Consider the following 23133-nt stretch of genomic DNA (forward strand, 5'->3'; position numbering starts at 1 on the left):
GATTGTGCCTACCTACTATAGCTCTTTGAAATGTCAAGAAAATAGATGTTGCAAGAGCATTCACCATTTGGGTTGGATGTGCAAGATGAAAAGGGGCTTCAAGGGAATAACCATCCCCTTAAAAGAAAGTTTCATTAAGGGAAGAACCACAAGCTTGAAGGTCGTTGTTGTTTGCTTGGGTGTAGCCATTTTTTGGTGAGGTTCAAGGAGTTTTTTGTATGCATTTGGGGAGAAATCGGGTCTCAAAAGGGCCTCCAATTAGTGTTTCCTAATTTCAAGGGATTAGAGAGGGATTTGATGTGTACCAATGAGAGTGCTAGAAGGTGTGGGGTAATGGTATGTTGAGGTGGAGGGTGGGCAGGGCTGGAGAGAGCCCCTATTGGCTTCTCCCCTTACACTAGGGACCACCACCCAAACCATCCCCCCCCTCTTAACCCATGTTTGACCCTCCTACTAGTGCACCTCCCCCACATGAACCCAAATCTACCTTCAATGGGATGGTAGGGCCCTTGTGGCAAATTTTTCTTCTCCCCTCCTTCTTTCTAGGGCCTCTGCCCCCCATTGTTTTGATCTAGCCTTCCAAATCCCTCCATTTTGGAATTGCCTTCCATGCATTTCAACCTCTTCCCCCTCTTTCTCTACTGCCTCTTGCTCTGGCCTGCTTGCTGTAGCTCCTCTCTCTCTCTCTCTCTCTCTCTCTCTCTGTCTCCCCTCTGTCTCTCATGTGCCTCTAATGGTGCTACTCTGTCCTTCTCCATCTCCCTCTTTTGTGCCTCTATTAGAGCTACTCTATCCCTCTCCTTCTCCCTCTCCTATGCCTCTGTTGTTGTGCTGCTCTATCCCTCTCTTTCTCCCTCTTTTGTGCCTCTATTGGAGATGCATTGCCTTGGGTAGGAGTCCCACTCTTGCTATTGCAACCTTTGCAAGCATGGTCATAAGCAAGGCTACAAGACCACATAATGCTATGACCTCTTGTGTCTTCCACAACACCAGAAATGCATTGGATGAGTGGATCCCTTGCATCTATAGCTTAAATGATTGGATAGTGTTGAAAGGATCGGCTAAAGGTCCACATAAGCTTCCCAAGAGCAAGAGAGGTGATATCTTTCATGAGTGGAAGGGGCGCATCTTGAAGTTCAAGTTTGGGAAGAAAGGATGGCTCGCAAAAGTGCAACATGTTTACATGGGAAAAGATATGTGGTTTCTATTGAGAGAGAAGAAGAAGAGATGATAGAGACACCAAATAGACTCCCAAAAACTAATTCTTATTGATCACTAGTTACACATATATAGGTGAGACCTAGTTCAAGTTAGGGCAAGCTATATATAGCTCTAAAACACCCACTCAAACAAAGGTCTCTAGCTACGGATAAAAAAACCCTTGGGGAGCACAAGGGAAAAACCTGAGCTCCTATATACAAGTTGATCATTTGTACAATTATTTACAAGTATGTAATGCAGATATGCATAAATATATACAAAAGGTCACCCATAGGTGTGTTAATCTTGGAAGAGAGAAGCTGCAAGAACTCCAAGTTCTGATCGTAGCACTGTGAAGCATGCCTCACTAAGTCCTTTAGTGAGAATATATGCAATCATTTGAGAAGTGGGACAATGTTCAATCATTATCATCCCTTTCTTCACTTCATGCCTGACATAATGATAATGAACATCAATATGTTTGGATTTGTTATGCTGAACATAGTCTTTAACCAGACTTATGGCCCTTTGATTATCACATTTGAGAGGAGTACTAGATGATGGAGGATGACCAATATCTACAAGCAATTATCGCAACCAAACCAACTCTCGAGCTGCTAAAGAAACTGCTACATACTTAGATTCTATGGTAAAAATAGCAACACAACGTTGCTTCTTACTTGCCCAAAAGACTAAGCAACCATTGATAAAGAAGCAATTATTGCTTGTAGACTGCATAGCGTAGTGAGATCTTGCCCAATATGCATTTGTATATGGGCCAAAAGATCAAGAGACATCACAGAAGATGATTCTGTATGACATCGATAAACTAATCCAAAATCAGAAGTGCCTTTCAAATACTTTAGAACACATTTTGCTATAGACCAATGTTGCATTGAGTGGTCAAACCAACAAACTTTAGGCAACCAACAAGTTTGGCATAGGGTTGATGTGAAACTTCAACATCATGAGTCAATTGAGTACTTTTGTCAGAGCTCACAAGACAAGGAGTGAGCATTCGTCAAGCCAAACTTTTGAACCACATCTTGAATGAATTTTGTTTGTCGAAGTAGAAGAATTCCCTTGTGATGAAATCGCTAAACCTGAATACTAAGACATGAATGAATGTCACCAAGATCAACCATATCAAATGCTGAGGACAAGATTTTCTTGACATGTTGCAAGAAATCAAGATTGTTGGAAACAAGTATGGTGTCATCCACATAAAGAGCAAGAATGACAAAAAGAGCACCATCATGTTTGGCATATAAGTTAGGGTCAGAGAAACAAGAGTTGAAACCTTGAGATGTTAGAAACTGATCAATTTTCATGTACCAAGAATGGGAAGCTTGTTTTAGACCATAAAGAGCACGATGAAGGTGACAAACAAGATGGTCCTGACTGGGAAGTATGAACCCTTCTGGTTGCTCCATATAAATCTCCTCTTTAAGATCTCCATTAAGAAAAGCAGTTTTCACATCCATTTGATGAATCTCCAAATAAAATTGAGTAGCAAAAGCCAAGAGTACCCGAATACTTGTGCAAACAACGGGTGAAAAAGTATCATGATAATCAACTCCTGCAATTTGTCAGTATCCTTTTGCAACCAGACGAGCTTTAAACTTGTCAAAAGAACCATCAACTTTGGTTTTGGTTTTATAAACACACTTACATTTGATAGGAGTGCGACTAGGAGGTAGTTCAATAAGAACCCATGTACCTCTAGAGATCAAAGAATCAAATTCAGCTTCCATTGCCTCCTCCCATTAACTCTTTTGTGCAGAAAAATAGCTTCTATATAAGTAGTAGGGTCTTCATGAGCAATCATCGTATGATCAATGATTTCAAAGTCATCCACACAATCATGAGTAGAACCATGTTCAAAATCAATAGGCAGATCAACATAAATATCAACACTATCATCAGAGGCCTATGTATGTGCAAGATGCAAATCAAGATTGTCAACAAATTGCTCTGCAGATGGAGAAGCAATGATGCCATCAGATGAACGAGTAGTAATGACATCAGCACTGGAATCATTATCAAATAGAAAAGAAAAGGTAGAAAGTAAGGACTCAGTGTCCTCTGCATCCTCGGTAGACCATGTCCCTCCCATTAACTGCTCATTGAATATGGCATCATGATTGATTATCACCTTCTTAGAAGAGGGATCATAGAATTTATAACCTTTAGAATTCAGAGAATATCCAATGAATATGACCTTTTTGCTAGGAAGATCTAGCTTTTTCTGCCTCTTTTGGTACATGAATATAAGCAATGCAACCAAAAGTTTGAAAATGTGATACAAAAGGAGTCTCCCCTATCCAAGTTGTGATTGGTATATGACCCCAGAAGTTGCAGGGGTTGCTTAGTGGTAACACCATGTTCCTCATCATATTACCGAGCCCAACAATTAGAGATAACATGACCATGCTTATCACAATAAGAACAATGTTTCTTAGGGTATTTGAGATGAGAAGAAATCACCAACTCTATACGGATGACCACCACGTCCACATTTGGAGAAAGGATGCTTGTTGCAAGCAACACAAGCTGTCTCTGAATCTACATCATCCATTGTTATCATGACACAGTCATGAGGGTCTTTACGACACTTGCATCATTGAGCGTACTCAATCAAAGGAATACATGTTTGATCAAAATCAATCTCATCTTTGATGGAAAGGATGGTAACAATATTATCATATAATGGATCCTGGATTGTGTCGAGAAGATAGGTCACCAATGGATTTCGTGGAATAGGTGCACCAGCAGCAGCAAGTTAATTGACAATATTCTTGAATGAGTCAATATGAGTTGTCATAGGAGCTCCAACTTTGTACGGAGTGCTCAAAAGATTACGGAGATAAAGAATCTCTGTGACAGATTTCTTCTCAAAAGTAGGAACGAGATATTCCCATTTTGCACGAGAAGAAGGAAGCGCAAAAACATCCAGCATAAGATAATCATGTAGAGCAAATAAAATATATCAACGAGCTGCTTTATCACAAGAACGCCAATAAGCAGAGTCAAATCTCCAATGCTCAAAGAGAGGGCCTTGAGTCACAAGAGCATGATTCGTAGTTGCATCAACAGGTTGGGATGGACAAACAAGATCACCCAGAACAATACTTGAAATATTATCACCTTCGAGTATCAATAACATCTTCACTTTCCAACCAGGAAGACCTTGTCTTTGAAACAGAGGAACACATCATTGGCCAGAAGGAAAGCCATTGATGATTATAGACGTTGCCATCATACTTCAGGAGAATACGTTTGTTAGAGCTCCCATCAATGATGGTCGCTCTAAAAATATAGAACTCGAGATACGCCAAAAAAAAAGGATAGAACGTGAGATGGGAGTATACTAGAAATAACATACATGCCAAGAAAGTGCTTTGAGCTTGTTGATCACGAAACCACGATATTTTCGAAGAAATGTAGAACTTGTCGATCACGAAATAAACATATTTTTGGCAAAAAGCACTACGATTGTGCCGATCACGAAACCAATACATTTATCACAAAGCCACGAGATTCTTGGCTAAAAGTAGTACGAGCATGCCGATCATGAAACCAAGAAAAAAGTAGTTGGCACGAAAACTGACGTAATTGTTTGCTCCAAGTCTGATTAGGGCAACTAAGTGCTCAGAATGAAGAGCACAACGATCCATTTGCCACTGATAACTTTCTCAAATTTGCACCAAAAGACCTCCAAAAAACCACATCAAGTTAGACATGTCAAAATCGACAAGAGAAAATAAGCAATGGGATACTCAAAGCACTATGTAATCAAATCAACAACTAATACTTCTTGTCTTTCTTCATTATAGTGTGCATACAATAGCAAGACCTTTGTAGCTCTGATACCATGTTGAGAGAGAAGAAGAAGAGATGATAGACACACCAAATAGACTCCCAAAGACTGATTCATATTGATCATTAGTTACAGGGTAGTTACACATATATAGGTGAGACCTAGTTCAAGTTAGGGCAAGCTATATATAGCTCTAATAGTTTCCTCCATCATTCAATCAATCTAGGATACCATCACACTGTGAGCCTTTCTATCTATGTACCTTCTTCACCTATAAGTGTAATGAGTCCATTTGTAAATTTTGCATTTGGTTTCTAAGAGCTCTTATTCATGGTGGCAGATGTTTTCCCTTCGGACTTCAAAGAGTGGGAACCAGTTGAATCATTCATAAGCAATTCACTGTGATTCATGAGGATTTAGGTAAGCAAATGCATGTAGGGGAGAATTTGGCCTCCTTGCGAATGAAGAATGTGTATTGGTATAGTGCAGCATACATCACTCCAATGACATCATCAAGCTATGGCCATGTAAACCATTACACCACCGGCCGATCTTTCTTATCAATAAAATATATCCACATTCTTTACACTATCGCATTGTTGTGTATTCTCGATTTTTATGACTAAAGTAACTGATCATTTTAATGTAATTTTTGAATTCTATCAAATCTTGAAGGAATTTTACCATCGCACAGAAGGGAAAAGTATTTGGGACATCACCAGGACCCTAGAAAGCCTAAAACCTAGCATGGCATAAATTTGGGCATTTTGGATTGCATCGCTAGGACCCTAGAAAGCCTAAAACCCGCCACGGCATGAATTTGGGCATTCTGGCAGTCCAAAATGCCCAAATTCATGCCGTGGTAGGTTTTAGGCTTTCTAGGGTCCTGGCGATGTCCTAGACACTTTTCCCTTCTGTGCGACGGTGAAATTCCTTCAAGATTTGACAAAAACGAACTTTCAATATCTAGAATTGTTGAAAATGATACTAAATTGGCTAGAAATGTATTAAATTAACACAATTAAAATGATGGAGAAAATATATCATCAATGACTTAAACAAAATACAATGGAATTCATGACGAGCAACAATAACTTAAAACAAATAATAAAGACATGTAGTCATGTATACATTGAAATATATGTTTATATATACAAAAGGCCTCATAGGCTATCTTTCTTCTTCTCTAGTTCGAGTACATCAAGAGTAGGGGTCTTTGAATCCCCTAGTGGATTCCTAGATATAAATCTAGCCACAACAGCACTAACATCCTCCTCTCCTACTGCTAAAGACATAGCTGATGCCATCAATGCCTTGCCATGAATGTTCAATCCAAAGGCATTGATAGCAGCCAGGCGGTGTACCAAAATGACTTTGTCGGCATTTCGAGTAACGTTGGAGTATTTGATAGCACACGACAATGCCTTGCACTTCAGCAGCTTTGAAGGACCTCGAGGAGAAAATTTGCTATGAAAGACCACGATATGCTCTGCGACTTTGCCAAAGTAATGGGCCAAAGAATGATCTCGCCCAAATGCACTACGAACATTACCCCATCGAGATGAGAATTCATCAAGCTCAAACGCATTCTGCACAATTCAACAAAACATTAGAAGATCAACAAAACAAATTATACTGAAAGAACATCAAAATAAATAATATTGTTCAAACTTACTACTATAGCGTCGTCAGCTTCTATCCCTTCCTCGTTTGCAATGTTGATAGAACCAGGTGCTGTGTGATGTTCCATTTGGGAGGTGGAAGCTTTCTCCTGACCTCTATTGGAGGTGGAAGCTATTAGATATCAATGCTCCACTCTCGTGTAACTATGCGGGAACCAGATAACTCTACTTGTAAGCTCCCCATATGAGGAGAAGGCATTTGAGTAGCTCGATTATCCGCTAGGTCCTAGTTTGGACACCAGATGGGGGCCATGTGTGGCTTGATGGCTGGACGGCTTTAGATAGAGTTGGCACACTACCAACTAGGCTACATGTAAGTGCGGGAAGGCATCCCATGACTGACTGCACTGAGGGTACACAGAGCATTTCCCCGGGTAGCCCACTTTCGAGTTGCGGGGCCCGTTTGGAGCCCCAGATGATCCCGGATGGCTCTGGGCTGAACGGAGTCTATAGGTTAGTTGCTCTATTCTATGCCATGGTTCTAACGTGTGGTCGGTGGCCTACTTCGAGACCGACCTCGAGTCGGCCGTTTTGGACCGATTGGGTCGATTTGGGTCTAATCGACTATGACTGGTGGATATATAAGAGCAAGCCCATGAAGCCCGTAATCATCACTAGCTATAGCAACCCTGATTCCTTAGCATCCACCCTCCGTCCTCTACTATTTCAAGCATGCCATTGAAGCCTCTCACACAGGAGCGCACGGCTGGGAGGTAGCGCCATCTATTGTATCAGTTTTACAGTAATCAAATTTTTTATTCTCCATACTATCAGTCTTTTCTCTCTTGCATACTAGATCCTGTTATCTGTTGAGCACAAACGTTGTATTGTTTTCTTACATGGTATCAGAGCTTGGGCTCTAGCAAGAAGATTTGGTAGTGTGTTTCTGTTTGCAAGCAGATTGTGAGAGATGGCCCAGCCCACAAGATTGCGAATCCCACCATTGGGCGAAAGCGAAAAGTTGGACGGCATTAACTATCACTACTACACACGGATCCTATTGTGACATTTACGTACTGACGTTTAGCACGTGCGGGACACTAATCATCAGTATGAAAAGCCCGTCCTGTAAAGCATTGCTATATAGTGACTTTAGGCAAACATCGTTATATAGCGACTATTACAAAGGTCGCTATATAGCGACTTTTAGCGACACTGAGATACTATTTTATAGCAATGTTTTTCAAAGAGGTTTTTTACTCATATAGGCCTTAAAAGTTAGTTTTTTGCAATGACAAATTTTTTTAAATTTTCATACATGTTTGAACTTTTGAGAGAATAAAAATATGAGAGCATGTACATCAAGCCTTTGAAGCTCATATATTCATGTCCAAGTTTGAGATGAAAAAAATCAATGAAGAGCATTTATATCAACTGTTTCATCTTGAGCCAAGTCTAAGGCACCAAACAAGTCTATCTCCAACTCTATACCGAGGTTATCTCTGATATCATCAACGTACTCTAGCATCGTACGTTCACCTAAAAGTACTTGATCATCTTCTTCAATAAAGTGTGGTGATTCTTGATGATCGTTGTCTTCTTCCCCAATATCGTAATCTCCATCTTCCTCCCATGCGATGTCATTATGGGCATCTTCCTCTTGGCTCATATTGTGATCTTCATCTTCTTCGCTAGATTCATCGGGATCAATTGGATCCGGCATTGGTAGTGGCATCTCCATATCCACATCTCTATCTTCAAAAATTTGCTTACTTCGTGGTGCAACTTGGATCACATACCACCATCTTGGAGCAGAACGATTCGGATGAAAAACCACCTATATTGAAGATGGGTGCCAGATGTTGTCAATTATATATATGAAATTATGCTCAAGTACATGTATCAATGGATCTTTAAAAACGAAAGCTTCAATTAATTAAATCATTAGTATGCACCTGCTCATAGTGCTCGGGAAGAACAAAAGTATCACTTTCATCGGTCCAATGTTTGGTGGAGTCTATTGCAAAGAAACCGCTACTATCTTTTCTCACTATCGCATGGGGACCGTTGTAAATAGTTCTAAACCATTTTACATCAAGAATGAAAATACTAAATCGTCTGAAATCAACTTCATAGATTTCGCGTATGGTTCCACATTAATCCAACTGTGAGGAGAGAAGATTGGTATCTGAAGCACTTGCTCGGCTATCTTGTGTGAAGTTAGCCATGACTCCACAATCATACGTGACTCTCTTTGAATCAATTCATTCCACATAAAAATGTCGTCCATATGACCATAATACACTGTACTTTTTGTATTGTAAAAGAGCATCATTAAAACAATGAACATGCATCTATTTTATGTCGTATATTGCTACAAATAATTACTTAATTACATCAAGAGGTAAGAAACTTACATACTTAATTATGTCAAGAGGTAAGAAACTTACATGCATCATACATCCAAATGATAACTCTCGCTCGTGCTCATTTATCGACGTCTCTCCATCGTGTTTGGCTTTACGTAGAACCAGTTGTAGCCAATCAAGTGACATGTGAGTGGGGAGAAAAGCCAGATCTCATGGATATGGTTGCGATCTCCTGTACATTACTCTGAATCTCATCCTTGCATTTATTATTTCTGCTTTGGCCACTTCATATCTCTCAATCCACTTCTACATCTCAGGGCTATTGAGGATACAAAACTTATTGAATTTATCCATTTGATCTTCACTCATCTTTCTTTCAATCCCTTTTCCTTGGGGAACCTCGCCAATGATGCGATCATCATCCTTGTTATGCCAAGCTTGCGGCATATCGGGATCCGTGGATGCAAGAAACTCCGTGATATATACTAATGACTCTTGCATAAGCCATCCCTCTGCCATGCTTGCTTCTGGTCTTGCTCTTTGTCTTACAAATCCCTTCAAAGTTTTCATAAACCGCTCGAGAAAAAACATCCATCGACTATGAACGGTACCTGCAATAGCCACCTCATCAACCATGTGCACAAGCAAGTGGACTTGAGTTGTCATAATGCTTAAGGGAAAGTGCTTCTCAAGCAAGCATACGGCTTCGATGGATTCCACCCTAGCCTTCTCGATGCTCGATAGGAGATATCTTTTTGAGATATCCACCTATTTCAGATGTCCGTGTAAGAGATTTTCATAATCAGTCTACAGATTAATGAGCTTAAATTGAAGAAAATGCAATCAATGCGATTTGATAGTAAGCATACCTCACAATACCACAGATCTTGAATATAGCATTTCTAACATCTTCTTGTAAGCACCCTTTTATTGTAATTGGGAGGATGAACTATCAAAGCAACAAAGAAGTCATGTCAACAATATAACATAATCATAATTACGCTAACGCATCACGATTATCAGTACACTAATTGTATAGCTTATAACCTCTTCATACTAGGAGGACGTTCCTCTCCATTTGCCCTCCAAGCTTGAATCCAGTCACTTGCCTTCAAATATGATGGTGGTGGATCAAGTTGACCTCCACGTGTGAGATGGTCGAGCAGAAGGTATCGAGCATGACCTTCATAAACATTTTCCCTCATATGTTTGGAGTATCGTGCAAGCGATTTCAAACCTGGTCCACAAACCCTCTCGAACCTAGCACTGTGACTACCCCTGGTTCGACTCCTCTCGGACATAGCACTACGACCACCCCTCAGGGAACTCCTTTGCTAGCCGTGCATGGCTTTGTTGGGAGTCCCGACGAATTTGTAGCGCAGATGACCAATGAGGAGGCAGCGAGATTCTTCTCTCTGCTATCTCAAAGGAACTCAGCAATTCCCTCCCCTACACCGACGGTTGGACCTACTGCCCAGCCATCCCCTCGTGCCCCTTCGACCGAGGGGTCATCACCTGCACATGCCTCTCATAAGGGAAGGAAGAGTAGGAGGGGCCGCTTATGTTGTGCTAACTCGGGAGATGTAGACGAGTCAGCACACTCACATCCCTACAGGTCTCCACTTGGTCCGAAGACACAGTATCAGTCAGGTCCCCTGCCCTCTCCTACACTCCTCGCTCTGGAAGTGCTCGCACAGCTTCCACTCCTTCTGACTCTACTACCATCAATCCTCCTTACTCATCAGAGGATCTCTCCTATCAAATCACGGCTGCCGGAGAGATAATAGAAGATAGAAAGGGCAAAGCAGTGATGGCCACCATGAGGCGGTTGATGAGCCATCACTTCAAGAGCGGCATTGCGAGGGCATTGCTACCGATTGGCGGTATCAAGATTACCAAAAGAAGCAGGCGGTCATCGACGAATTAAACAAAAATACCCTAACCTGCCAAATTGGGAGTTTAATGAGAATTATATGTGAGAGTGCACGGGTTTGGTCTTGAAGCACCGTAGATCAACCTTGCGTACTTCCATCGCAAAGGGGATGGCTAAACCCAGCTGGGCAGACAAAGCTGATTGGAAGTTCTTCAAGAAGCAGAATAGGGACCATCCCGAAATGTGAGGGTCCCGAAAGAAGAAGATCAAGTGCTTCTATTGCAACAAGGCAAGGCACAAGCAGAATGAGTGCCAGAAGAAGATTGCAGATGAGAAGAACGGAGTAAAGAAAGAGTCCAGCAACAGTGCGCACGCAGTACTAGTAGAGCTGTTCGTAGCAATTGAGGAGATTTCCACGGAGGCAGTTCAAGTACCTGCGGCTGAACCTTGGATTATTGACAATGATGCATCACGCCACATGACCAATCGGAAGGATTGGTATACCTCTCTACATCCGGTAGGGAATGACATCCTGGTAGCAGTCGACAATGATGCAAAGTGTCCAGCAAAAGAAAAAGGTATGATTGCTCTCAAGTTAGATGGAGTTGTAAAACATTGTCCGATGCTTTTTATGTGCCAGATATCAAAAGGAACTTGTTGTCCGTTTCTGCGATCACGGATCGGGACCTTAAAGTTCACTTCGATAAGAATGACGCACAGATTTTGGATCTTCAAGGGAAGGTCATTGGTAAAGGTACATGGTGCAACAACATCTATGAACTCTAAGCTTTCAGGGCTCGAGCCGATGTGAGCAACACTGAGCTATGGCATGAGAGGTTTGGTCATCTAAACCTTAGTTCTTTAAAGGAGATGCATAAAAGTGGAATGATTGCAGACCTACCAGAAATTACAGATCTGCCCGATGTATGTGAAGCTTGCATGATGGGCAAGCAACATCGATAGCCCTTTCCTGAAGAGGCCAGTAGGGCAAAGGCTCCTCTAGAGCTTGTTCACACGGACCTCTGCAGAAAGATGGAGACGGAAGCTTTGGGTGGTTTCTACTACTTCATGACGCTGATCAATGACTACAGTAGAAGGATATGGATATACTTCCTGAAGACTAAAGATGAGGCTTTTAGTAAGTCCAAAGAATGGCATGTAATGGTCGAGAAAGAAACGGGGAGGAAGGTGAAGAAGTTGAGATCAGACAGAGGTGGAGAGTTCACATCAAGTGAATTCAAAAGTTACTGCAAAAGTCATAGGATCAAGAGGTAGAAACCCCCGCCACATACACCACAGCAAAATGGAGTAGCAGAGCGCAAGATGCATGTCATCTGCGAAATGGGCAGGAGTATGATGAAAGGAAAAGATTTGCCAATGTCTTTTTGGGCTGAAGCATGTAACACGGTAGTTTACATTTTGAATCGTAGCTACACAAAGGCTGTGAACGGGATGATGTAGGCCTTTTCTGGTAAGAAACCTTCAGCTGCACATTTTAGAGTTTTTGGATGTGACTGTTTTGTGCATTTCTGTGATGCTAATAGGACCAAATGGGAACCGAAGAGCCGGAAGTGTATTTTCTTGGGCTACCGTGAAGAGGCGAAGGGTTACCGTCTCTATAATCCTGTTACCAAGAAGGTGTTGAGATATCAAGCTCTACCCCCGATATATCTCCTGGATGACTATCATTTATGTCACTGCCTATGTTAGTTGTACTCGTGGTGTAGTTAGACTACCACGTATGTTTTTGGTTTGGGTTCACATATGAACCACGTATTCTAGGGTTTGACATATAGGGTATTTCCCTCTTCTACTGTATTGTTGTTGTGTGCAAAAGTGAAGAAAGGCTTCACCCTCCAACCTTGTGTCCTCTCTCTTTTGTGTGTTGTGAAGAAAGCTGCACTTGAGTCTCCTATCTCTCTCCCTTATTCTTTACATGGTATCAGAGCCTTGTTCGTGGTAAGGAGCTCAAGAAAGCAAGCCAAGTTTGTGGTGTCCTGGTAAGAGGACCAGTGTTGCTTTCCTATTTCGAGTTTGGGAGCAAATCTCTGCAGGTAGCACAGCCAGAAGTGCAGGAGTGCACTGTTTCAGATTGAGAGGCCCTTCGCAGTGTGGCGAGAGCGCAGTATATGCTGCAGGCAAGGGCGAAGCCCTTGGTGACATTATTTTTTTGATTTGAGGCCGTTTCAAGGCCCGTTTTGAAGGCGGAAGTTCTTCGCAGGCACTCAGAAAAAGGCCCTGTTTTTGCTGTGTGACCACCGCGCGGCTAGTCAGTGGAAAGGTGCCACAGAAATTGCATCGTATGCCTGTGTGCAGAGATATTGGGAGTTGCAGATTCATGCCTATTGCCTGTTGATGCAAAATCGTCACTAGGAAGTGACTGTGTGGTGAAATACCACTTTCGTCAGTGTTGCAGATCTGCCCCTGTGAGATTTTTTGCAGAAGTTTTGCTATTTGCCCTTGTGAGGCATTTGCTGTGTTTACAGGTTGCTGTTGCAATTCGTGATTTGTAAAATGTCTGAGAATCTGTCTACCATTGTCAGTGAGAAGCTTGACAAGAACAACTTCCAAGCATGGAAGTTCAGGATGACAAACTTCCTTATGGGAAAGGGAGTTTGGGATTACATCAGTGGTGAAACTGCAGAACCAGTTTTGGGTGCTGCTCCCACTCCTGCTGAATTGAAGGCCTTTAAAGAATGGCATGAAAAAGCCAGAAAATGCTTGTATTGGCTGTCTGTTAGCATTTCAGATTCTATGATTGTGCATATACAGGATGTAGAGACACCTAAGGAGGCATGGGATACATTGGTGAAGCTGTATAGCACAAATACCAAAGCACAAAAGATGCAGCTAAAGCAGGAGTTGCACAATGTGCAAAGGAAAAATATGAATATAAATGAGTATTCCTTGAAGATGAAAGGCCTTGCAGATTCTCTTGCCTCCATTGGAGCACCTGTTGATGATGAGGACTTAGTGTCCGTGACCTTGAATGGTCTTGGGAAAGATTATGCACAGTTTCGGACATCCATTGGAGTCCGTGAAACATTTCCTGATTTTTAGGAACTTATTGCTCTCTTGCTGAGTGAAGAGCAAAGGAATGGTGGTTCAGCCACCTCAACTTCTCAAGAGACTGCTTTCTACTCGAATATAGGTAGAGGCAGGGGTAGAGGAAGAGGCCGTTTTGGTGGCCGTGCAGGAAATCAGAACCAACAGCAACAACAGGAAAACCAGTCCTATGGAGGAGGACGTGGTAGTTCTAGAGGCAGGGGGAGCCAAAGAGGCCGTGGTTCATGGCAAAGGAACCAGCAAGTAAATAGCAGCACAGAATGCTATTATTGTGGAAAGCCTGGACACAAGGAGAATACATGCTATAAAAAGAAAAATGACATCAAAAGTGGGAAGTTGTAGCAAGGCAACTATGCATCATCAAGTGGGCATGGTGACGACAGAAATGAGCACCTTTTTGTGATGCAGCATATGGTTAACTCCATGTCAGGAGATGCTACAGCTTGCAATGATGTTTGGTATGTTGATTCAGGTGCCTCTAACCACATGACCAGTCATGGTGAGTGGTTTCATGATGTTAGAAATTTGGATAAGCCAGGTTATGTTGAAACAGGTGATGATACTGCGCACCCAATTACGCAGGTTGGTAAAGTGCCATTGGCTATGCAGGATGGCAAAACGAAGTACTTGGCAGATGTACTTCATGTTCCAAAAATCACTAAGAACCTGGTTTCAGGTTGCCAGATGGTTGAGCAAGGTCTGCAGGTTAGATTTAATCCTGATGGATGCTTTGTTGAGGACTTGAAAAATAAGTGCCGCTTGGTTGCGAAAGGCAACAAAAATGGCAGAATGTTCACCTTGGATGTTGATATGCCTGAGGTGAAAGCTGCTATGTTTGCACATGGGAGAGGTGTCATTGCAGATATTGAGATATGGCACAAGCGCATTGGGCACGTGAATATACAAAGGCTGAAATCTATGCAAACAAAAAACATTATTGCAGGTTTGCCTAAATTCAGAGTTGAGGGAATGCAAAAGGTATGTGAAGCATGCCAAATGGGTAAGCAGGCCAGACATGCATTTCCCAAAAATGCTAAGGTGAGCAGAAGACCTTTGGAAGTGATCCATTCAGATGTTTGGACAACCAAAGCTGCTTCTATTGGTGGATGCCATTATTATGTGACGTTTATTGATGACTACACTAGGAAGGTGTGGATTTATTTTATGAAGCACAAAAGTGAAGTGTTCAGCCATTTCAAGGCTTTTAAGGCCATGGTTGAAAAAGAAAAAGGTGTGCATATTAAAGTGCTAAGATCTGATGGAGGGGGAGAGTACTTTTCAGAAGAATTTTGTGAATATCTGAAAGAACAGGGAATTCAAAGGAAGTACTCATGCAGGTCTACCCCTCAGCAGAATGGGGTTGCAGAAAGGAAGAACAGGCATATTGCAGAAGTAGGACGGGCGATCCTAAATGAGAAAAACATGCCTGATTATTTTTGGGCTGAAGCAGTAGCAACTGCTGTTTATATTATGAACAGAACCCCCACTGCAGCTGTCCATGGCATGATGCCTGAAGAAATGTATACAGGCCAAAAACCAGATATTTCTCACTTGAAGGTATTTGGTTGCATAGCTTATGTTCATGTTCCTGATGAGAAGAGAACAAAGCTGGATCCAAAGGCAGAAAAATGCATCTTTATTGGATATGCTCTGCACCAGAAAGGGTATCGCTGTTATAACCCTTCCACCCGCAAAATGCAAGTGAGCAGAGATGTTGTTTTTGATGAAATGAGCAGCTGGTATGCACCAACTGTTATGGTAGGAGATGCAGATGCAGGAAATGGGAATGCTGCAATAAATGCAGAGCAGCAATCTCAAGCCTTGAGTGGACCCAGAGAGTCCTCTACTAGTGGATCCAATGCATGGACAGGGAGATTGAGATCTAGTGAATCGTCACATGGCAGCCCTGATAGTGTTGTGCAGGTATCACATAAGGGAAAAGAAAAAGTAGACCATGCTGCAGTGTTTGATGTGTCTGCTGGTAGCTCTCATGTTGATGGAGAGTCAAGCGGCTCTGAAATGAGCCTTGATGAGGAACTTGGGATTCCTTCTGTTGTTACACCTGGTGCAAGGAAAAGCAGGCATGATTTAAAGATGCCTGCAACTGATCCAATTGTACGGAGGTCCACTCGTATTAAGTATCCAGTTGACAGGCTGAGATATGATGGGTATACAGCACATCACTATGCTTATATGGTCAAGGTTCTAGAGGAGCCAGAGCCCACATGTTTTGAGGATGCAGCAGGGCATAAAAATTGGGAAGCAGCTATGGATGAAGAGATGGCTGCCTTGGATGCAAACCACACTTGGGATTTGATGCCTTTGCCTCATGATAAGAAGGCTATTGGCTGCAAGTGGGTTTACAAAGTAAAGCACAATGCTGATGGGTCTGTTAGCAGGTACAAGGCAAGATTGGTTGCCAAAGGTTTTGCGCAGACATATGGAATTGACTATGAGGAAACTTTCAGCCCAGTTGCAAGGATGGCAACCGTGAGAGCAGTAATTGCTATGGCTGCTGCAAAGGGATGGTCTTTGCATCAGATGGATGTGAAAAATGCCTTCTTGCATGGTGATTTGCAGGAAGAGGTTTATATGATGCAGCCAGAAGGTTATGAGGATAATTCACACCCCGATTTTGTATGCAGGTTGCGCAAAGCCTTGTATGGCTTAAAACAGGCACCGAGGGCATGGTCAGACAAGATAGGGCAATATCTTGTCACTATTGGATTTCAGATTTCCAATTCAGATTTTTCACTTTATGTGAAAAGGACAAACAGAGGGATTGTGCTTATAGTCATCTATGTTGATGACTTGATTATTACAGGTGATAGTGATGCAGACATTAGTGAAGTGAAGCTGCTGTTGAAGCAGAAATTTGAGATGAAGGATTTGGGAGAGCTGCGTTACTTCTTGGGCATTGAGGTTATTAGATCCCCGAGTGGGATATGGCTGTTGCAAAGGCAATACGGTTTGGACATGCTGTCCAAATATGGGATGACAGGCTGTAACCTATTTCTGTTCCATTGGAGCAGAATGTGAAGCTCAATGCAGAGACAGGTGAGCTTCTTGAAGATATTACTATGTACAGGCGCATAGTAGGTAGCTTGATTTACATGACTATAACCAGACCAGATTTGAGCTATGCTGTGGGGCTGGTGAGTCAGTTTATGCAGGCACTGAGGAAGCCACATTTGGATGCGGCTAGGCGCATACTGCGGTATGTGAAGTCCACATTGCATTATGGACTGTTTTATGAAGCTGGGTGTGCATTACAGGTACATGGATACACAGATGCTGACTGGGCTGGTAGTGTCTTAGACAGGAGATCTACTAGTGGTTTTATGTTTTCCCTTGGGAGTGGTGCCATCAGTTGGAGCAGCAAGAAGCAGCCAACAGTTGCCTTGTCGAGCACAGAGGCTGAGTACAGGGGTGCAGCAATGGCTGCATGTGAGGTAGCTTGGTTACGGAAGCTACTTGCAGATATGGGACAGTCAATTCATGCAGCAGTTGTCATTCATTGTGACAACATTAGCAGCATCATGCTTGCCAATAACCCAGTTTATCATGCTAGAACGAAGCACATTGAGGTGCATTATCACTTTGTGAGAGAGAAGGTTCTAGCTGGTGAGATTGATCTTGTCTATGTCAGCACTGAGGAGCAGGTGGCTGATATTTTTACGAAGGCATTGGGTACCGAGAAGCTTCGCAGATTTAGGAGCTTGCTTGGTGTACGTGGATTTGAAAGACAAAAAATTAAATGTTGCACTAGTCAAACACATTGTTAGCAATCTTCAAAGTTGCAGGAGGAATGAAATTGGCACTATGCATTCACTTCTCCACACGATGGCTGATCATACCACCATTTAAGGTAAAGTAGAAGGACTCTAACATGCCATCCTCCATGATCGATAGGTGTTCTCGCACATCCCTTAGAGTCCATTGCAATGTGACATTCACATTGTTGACATCTCCCTCTTCAACATCAATAGACAAACTTACCCCCGTATTGTCTTCATCATTAGAGTCTAGGGGAAGCCACCGGCCATTTGTTTTCTTCCAGCGCCTATACTAAAAAGCTAAATACAACATTTGGCATGACAAACGGTATCTAATAACCACATTGTCTTTACATGCGTAACATTCAAACACATCACCCTTTTGGTCGCCTGACCTAGTTCCCCAATTCATCCCAAGTAAATCTTCAAGAGCATTTTCATCTACACATTTGCACGACCACATAGTTTTGGTTCTATGGATATGTATATTCTGAAATAAAGAAGCAAAAATGTGTAGAGGCATAAACCAAGATAACCTTGCCCATTTGGATCCAAGTGTAAACTTCATGGCCATGCCCACATCCTTTGCAATCTTGTCCTTGTATGATTGCAATGTCCTCGAGTCCACATTATTGCAATCCATGTCTTGAAGTTGTGGTGGTGCAATGGTTTGTAGACAACCATAGCTTGATGATGTCGTTGGAGTGATGTATGTTGCATTATAGCAATACACATTCTTCATTCTCAAGGAGGCCAACTTCTCCTCGGCATGCATTTGCTTACCTAAATCCTCATGAATCACAGTGAACTTGCCTATGAATGATTCAACTGGTTCCCACTCCTCGAAGTCCGAAGGGAAAACATCTGACACCATGAATAAGAGCTCTTAGAAACCAAACACAAAATTTCCAAATGGACTCATTACACTTATAGGTGAAAAAGGTACATAGATAGAAAGGCTCACAGTGTGATGGTATCCTAGATTGATTGAATGATGGAGGAAGCCACATATCTTTTCTCATGTAAACATGTTGCACTTTTGCGAGCCATCCTTTCTTCCCAAACTTGAACTTCAAGATGCGCCCCTTCCACTCATGCAAGATGTCACCTCTCTTGCCCTTGGGAAGCTTATGTGGACCTTTGGCCGCTACTTTCATCACTCTCCAGTCATTTAAGCTGTAGGTGCAAGGGTTCCACTCATCTAATGCATTTCTTGTGTTGTGGAAGACACAAGAGGTCACAACATCGCGTGGTCTTGTAGCCTTGCTCCTCACCATGCTTGCAGAGGTTGCAACAACAAGAATGGGACTCCTACATAGGGCAATGCAGCTCCAACAGAGGCAGAAAAGAGGGAGAAGGAGAGGGACAGAGCAGCAGCAACACGGGCATAGGAGAGGGAGAAGGAGAGGGACAGAGCAGCTCGAACAGAGGCACAAAAGAGGGAGAAGGAGAGGGACAGAGCATCAGCAACAACAGAGGCACAGGAGAGGGAGAAGGAGAGGGATAGAGCAGCTCCAACAGAGGCACATGAGAGGGAGAGGGGAGAGAAGAGAGGGAGAGAGAGAGAGGAGCTATAGCAAGCAGGCCAAAGCAGGAGGGAGAAAAGAAAGAGGGGGAAGAGAGAAAATGCATGGGATTTGGTTCAAATAGAGTGATTGGCAGGCTGGACAAGAACAGTGGGGGGCAGAGGCCCTAGAAAGAGGGAGGGGAGAAGGAAAATTTGCCCTAAGGGCCCTAGCATCCCATTGAAGGCAGTTTTGGGCTCATGTGGGGAAGGTGCAGCTGGTAGGAGGGTCAAACATGGGTTAAGAGGGGAGGGGGATGGTTTGGGTGGTCCCTAGTATAAGGGGAGCAACAAATAGGGGTTCTTTGCAGGCCTGCCCACCCTCCACCTCAACATACCATTGCCCCACACCTTCTAGCACTCTCATTGGTACACCTCAAATCACTCTTTAATCCCTTGAAATCAAGAAACACTAATTGGAGGCCCTTTTGAGACCCCATAATTCTTTTATTTTTATTTCCTTGATAGTTTGTAAGTCTCTTAGCTATACAACAAATATTCCACATGTTCTTGAGGAGTGGCTCATCTCCCCCCTTATGATACGTTCGTTGTCATCATGGATCACTTCTTCATAATTATTTTATTTTTATTTCCTTGATAGTTTGTAAGTTTCTTAGCTATACAATAAATATTCCACATGTTCTTGAGGAGTGGCTCATCTCCCCTCCTATAATACGTTCACTATCGATTAATTTAATGTTGTGAAAAATGGAGGCTAGCTTTATACTATTAAGAATAGAATGAACAAAATGTTTTTATTCCCCTCATTATTTTGAGTAGGTAGTCCTAATTAGCAAGACATAGGCTATAAGGTATGCAACAACATGCAACATGGGGCAGAAGGTGATGCAAAGTAGTAGGGTTACTACCAAAGTTAAGAAACATGGGAGGATTTGAAGGATGATAAAGCAAGAGTTTGATCCTTTAGCCCGACTACAAAAACCTTATAATGTATGATAAAGAAAGAACAAGTGATCACTAAGATGGAACATCCGTAGGTACAATTGTTTTAACATGACATGATTCACGGGTCATGTCATGTTATTTCTTTGTAGAGTGGAGAAGGTAAGAAGAAGAATTCATGTGCACCTTACTTAGGATGGGGTCAAGTGTGCACCTAATGATCTTGTAGCCAAGTTGTATTCTCCTATTGTAATGGAGGATGCAAATACTCATGGTGTTAAGGTGATTATCGTGTTTAGTGGAAATACACCAGAGATTGATTGAAAGGGAAATTAGGTTATCCCTAGTTTGGATAAGGCTCTTTTGGTCATATGGAAATTTGCATTCAAGTTAGAAATAAAAAGAACAAATGAAGAAGTTGCCTTGAATGAATCCGTCAACATAAGGAGAAGTCTTGCTCCTAGGCTTTGACACCAGGATATTACTATGTCATGGCTGCACCCTGTCATGGTGTCTCTCAGAGAAGAAAATCTGTGTGTCTCAGAGAACGAGCCTTAGATACGTGTACGCAATGTCTTACTTCCACGTAAAGATCATTCATTGTCCATTCAAAGGATATCCTTTAAAAAGAGTTACGTGTTGCCTTTCAAAAGCGTTACCTGTTTCCAACAAGCCTCGCTTTCACATCATGAAAATGAAATTGTTTCATAGGTGGGACTTCTTCAAACATTATGTTATGACCAACACAGACTGCAGCAAATTGTATACATCCGAATGTAACATCAGATCCCACGAAGTTCATCTTCTGAATTGTTCCAGACGGAGACATATCAGATTGCCGTGGGTGGGTGCGCGTAGGGCGCGACTGTTCCAGACTGAGACAGATTGCTTGGCAACCTTGACTTAGCTGGATGATCAAGACATAGCCCGACGACAGTAGATTTTGAATCGAAAGGCGCTCAAGAGACTTTGTCCAGGCAGTGATAATATATAAGGTTCACGTGAGTTAATTGCTGATCACAAATTCGTTCTAGCTCTCATAAGACCTGAGCAGCGCCCAATTACAAACGCAGACACACACACATACTCTAGTCTCACACTAGTACACAACACAAAGACCGAGTACTGATCACTCTACGCGTGATATATGGCACACATGTTCTTCTCCCGGCCACTTTGGGTCCTCCTTGGACTCATCATCCTTCATGCTAGCTTTAAGCAGCTGCACGCCTCCGACCCGGATCCTCTTGTGGACAACCCCTCGCAGCAAAATCAGTTCGTGCTCAGGGATTTATTCACCAACGGAAACGTTAGTAATGAGTCAGGAGGAATCCGTGCGGCAGTGAGCACCCAGAACTTCCCTTTCTCCATGTAGGTCCTCCGGCATCCTCCAAAGTGCGCTTTGCAGTATATATATTGAGTAGCTCTAGGAAATCTTGCTTTCGATATGAAATTTTGATTACGTTTCCTTGACATTGTCTCAGATCCGAAGGGATCACCTATGTCCGCTTCAAGATGGTTCCTTGTGGCGTTAACTTACCTCATACTCATCCAAGAGCAACGGAGATCTTGACACTACTATCTGGAGGGCCTCTTCAAGTGGGTTTTGTTGACACGTCAGGTAAACGCCACACTCCAGCTCGTGCAATTGCATAATTGTAGTCTCTTTTCTTCTTTTGGGATTCATGAAGGATAGACACGATTGGTTGACGCCGTAAGCCTCCTCCCTTCAGGTGTTGCCCATATTAACATACTTCAACCGGGTGATGTAACTCTCTTCCCTCGCGGTTTATTGCACTTTGAGATTAACGTTGGGACCAAGACCGCCCAGTACATATCCGCCCTCAACAGTCAGAACCCTGGAACGCTGGTACGTATATCTAGAACGCACTCTTTCCTCCCGAGTCATTCAAATATCATTAGAAATGCCATGTTGATGATTAAGGTTCTGCTGAACCAATATTGCTCTTGAAGATATTGGATACACATACGTACCTCTGAAAACTTGTCTCATACATCTTCTCACAATGTGATTGCAGTCAGCAAGCCTTGCGCTATTCCAAATTCCACTTCGGGCACTAGCTACGTCACTGAATATTGGCACCAAAGAGGTGGAGGCAATCAACTCCACTTTGTTCACCTACGGAGATGGTCTCAAGAAGACCAGCGCAAGCGGATGCGTGCCTGGCAAGGACATCACCACCGCCTTTTAGCCGCGAGGCAAATGATTCCTGACCATAATAATAGGGAGGCCCAATTCCTGGGTAGATTTCCTTAGTGGATTGCAACGCGACTTGGAGTCTTTTTTCCCTATGGAACGTGTATCAAATGAAATATCACCGGAAAAAATAAAGTTCTTGCATATTCATGCTTGAGGACTGGCATTAATAGCAAGCGTACGTAGCTAACCAATATTGAGTCACCAATGCATAGACCCTCCGAAAGCCCCAAAGCCCCCCACATCCTCTTGTATTAGTGAAAACAATTCGTAATCCTTCCATATATCTCACATAAGAAGAATGACTTCAATAGAAAGAAAGGTTCCCACTACTAGAAATGATTTCCATAATACTATTTATAATTGTGAACCCGTGTTGTGAAATGGTGTCACCAATTGGTGTACGTGGCCAATCAATGACCTGGAACAAATAATGTCACACTTTTGATCTCCTTTCAGTATTGTCCTACAATCCATGCAGAAGCTAATTCAATATGCAATTCATAAGTACTGATATACTTATCAACTTGCAAGCTATCGATTGATCACTTGAGATGATAACCATTGACAATGAGGAAGACCTTGCTTTTTTGCCTTCCAAGTCCATTCTTTAAAGTTGTAGACAAGATCATCTCAAACCATTACTAGCTGCACTTGGAGTAATAGGATTTGCTCCTTAGATTTCTTATTCCCCAAGTTCTATTGCAAAGCTCTTCAAAGAC

The 23133-nt window shown here is 42.5% G+C and overlaps 1 protein-coding gene across 1 annotated transcript; it reads left to right on the forward strand.

Annotated features, from left to right (window-relative positions):
• Positions 1-21233: 21233 nt before the first annotated feature.
• LOC147887664 (germin-like protein 5-1) lies at positions 21234-22439 on the forward strand. Its single transcript, XM_087393815.1, has 4 exons — positions 21234-21564; positions 21678-21814; positions 21927-22063; positions 22233-22439. The coding sequence occupies exons 1-4, from the start codon at positions 21341-21343 to the stop codon at positions 22404-22406; spliced, it is 672 nt and encodes a 223-aa protein (XP_087249941.1). The 5' UTR covers positions 21234-21340; the 3' UTR covers positions 22407-22439.
• Positions 22440-23133: the final 694 nt, after the last annotated feature.

This window comes from Dipteris shenzhenensis, chromosome 22 (genome assembly GCF_047967505.1).
Source record: "Dipteris shenzhenensis isolate YYH24624 ecotype China chromosome 22, Dip_SZ_1.0, whole genome shotgun sequence".
Classification (NCBI taxonomy): domain Eukaryota; kingdom Viridiplantae; phylum Streptophyta; class Polypodiopsida; order Gleicheniales; family Dipteridaceae; genus Dipteris; species Dipteris shenzhenensis.

Excerpts from the sequence above, each read along its gene's own strand:
- LOC147887664 (XM_087393815.1), top strand. The coding sequence starts at position 21,341 with ATGGCACACATGTTCTTCTCCCGGCCACTTTGGGTCCTCCTTGGACTC. Across the intron at positions 21,565-21,677 it reads CAGAACTTCCCTTTCTCCAT|ATCCGAAGGGATCACCTATG; the intron begins GTAGGTCCTCCG and ends ACATTGTCTCAG. Across the intron at positions 22,064-22,232 it reads GTCAGAACCCTGGAACGCTG|TCAGCAAGCCTTGCGCTATT; the intron begins GTACGTATATCT and ends ATGTGATTGCAG.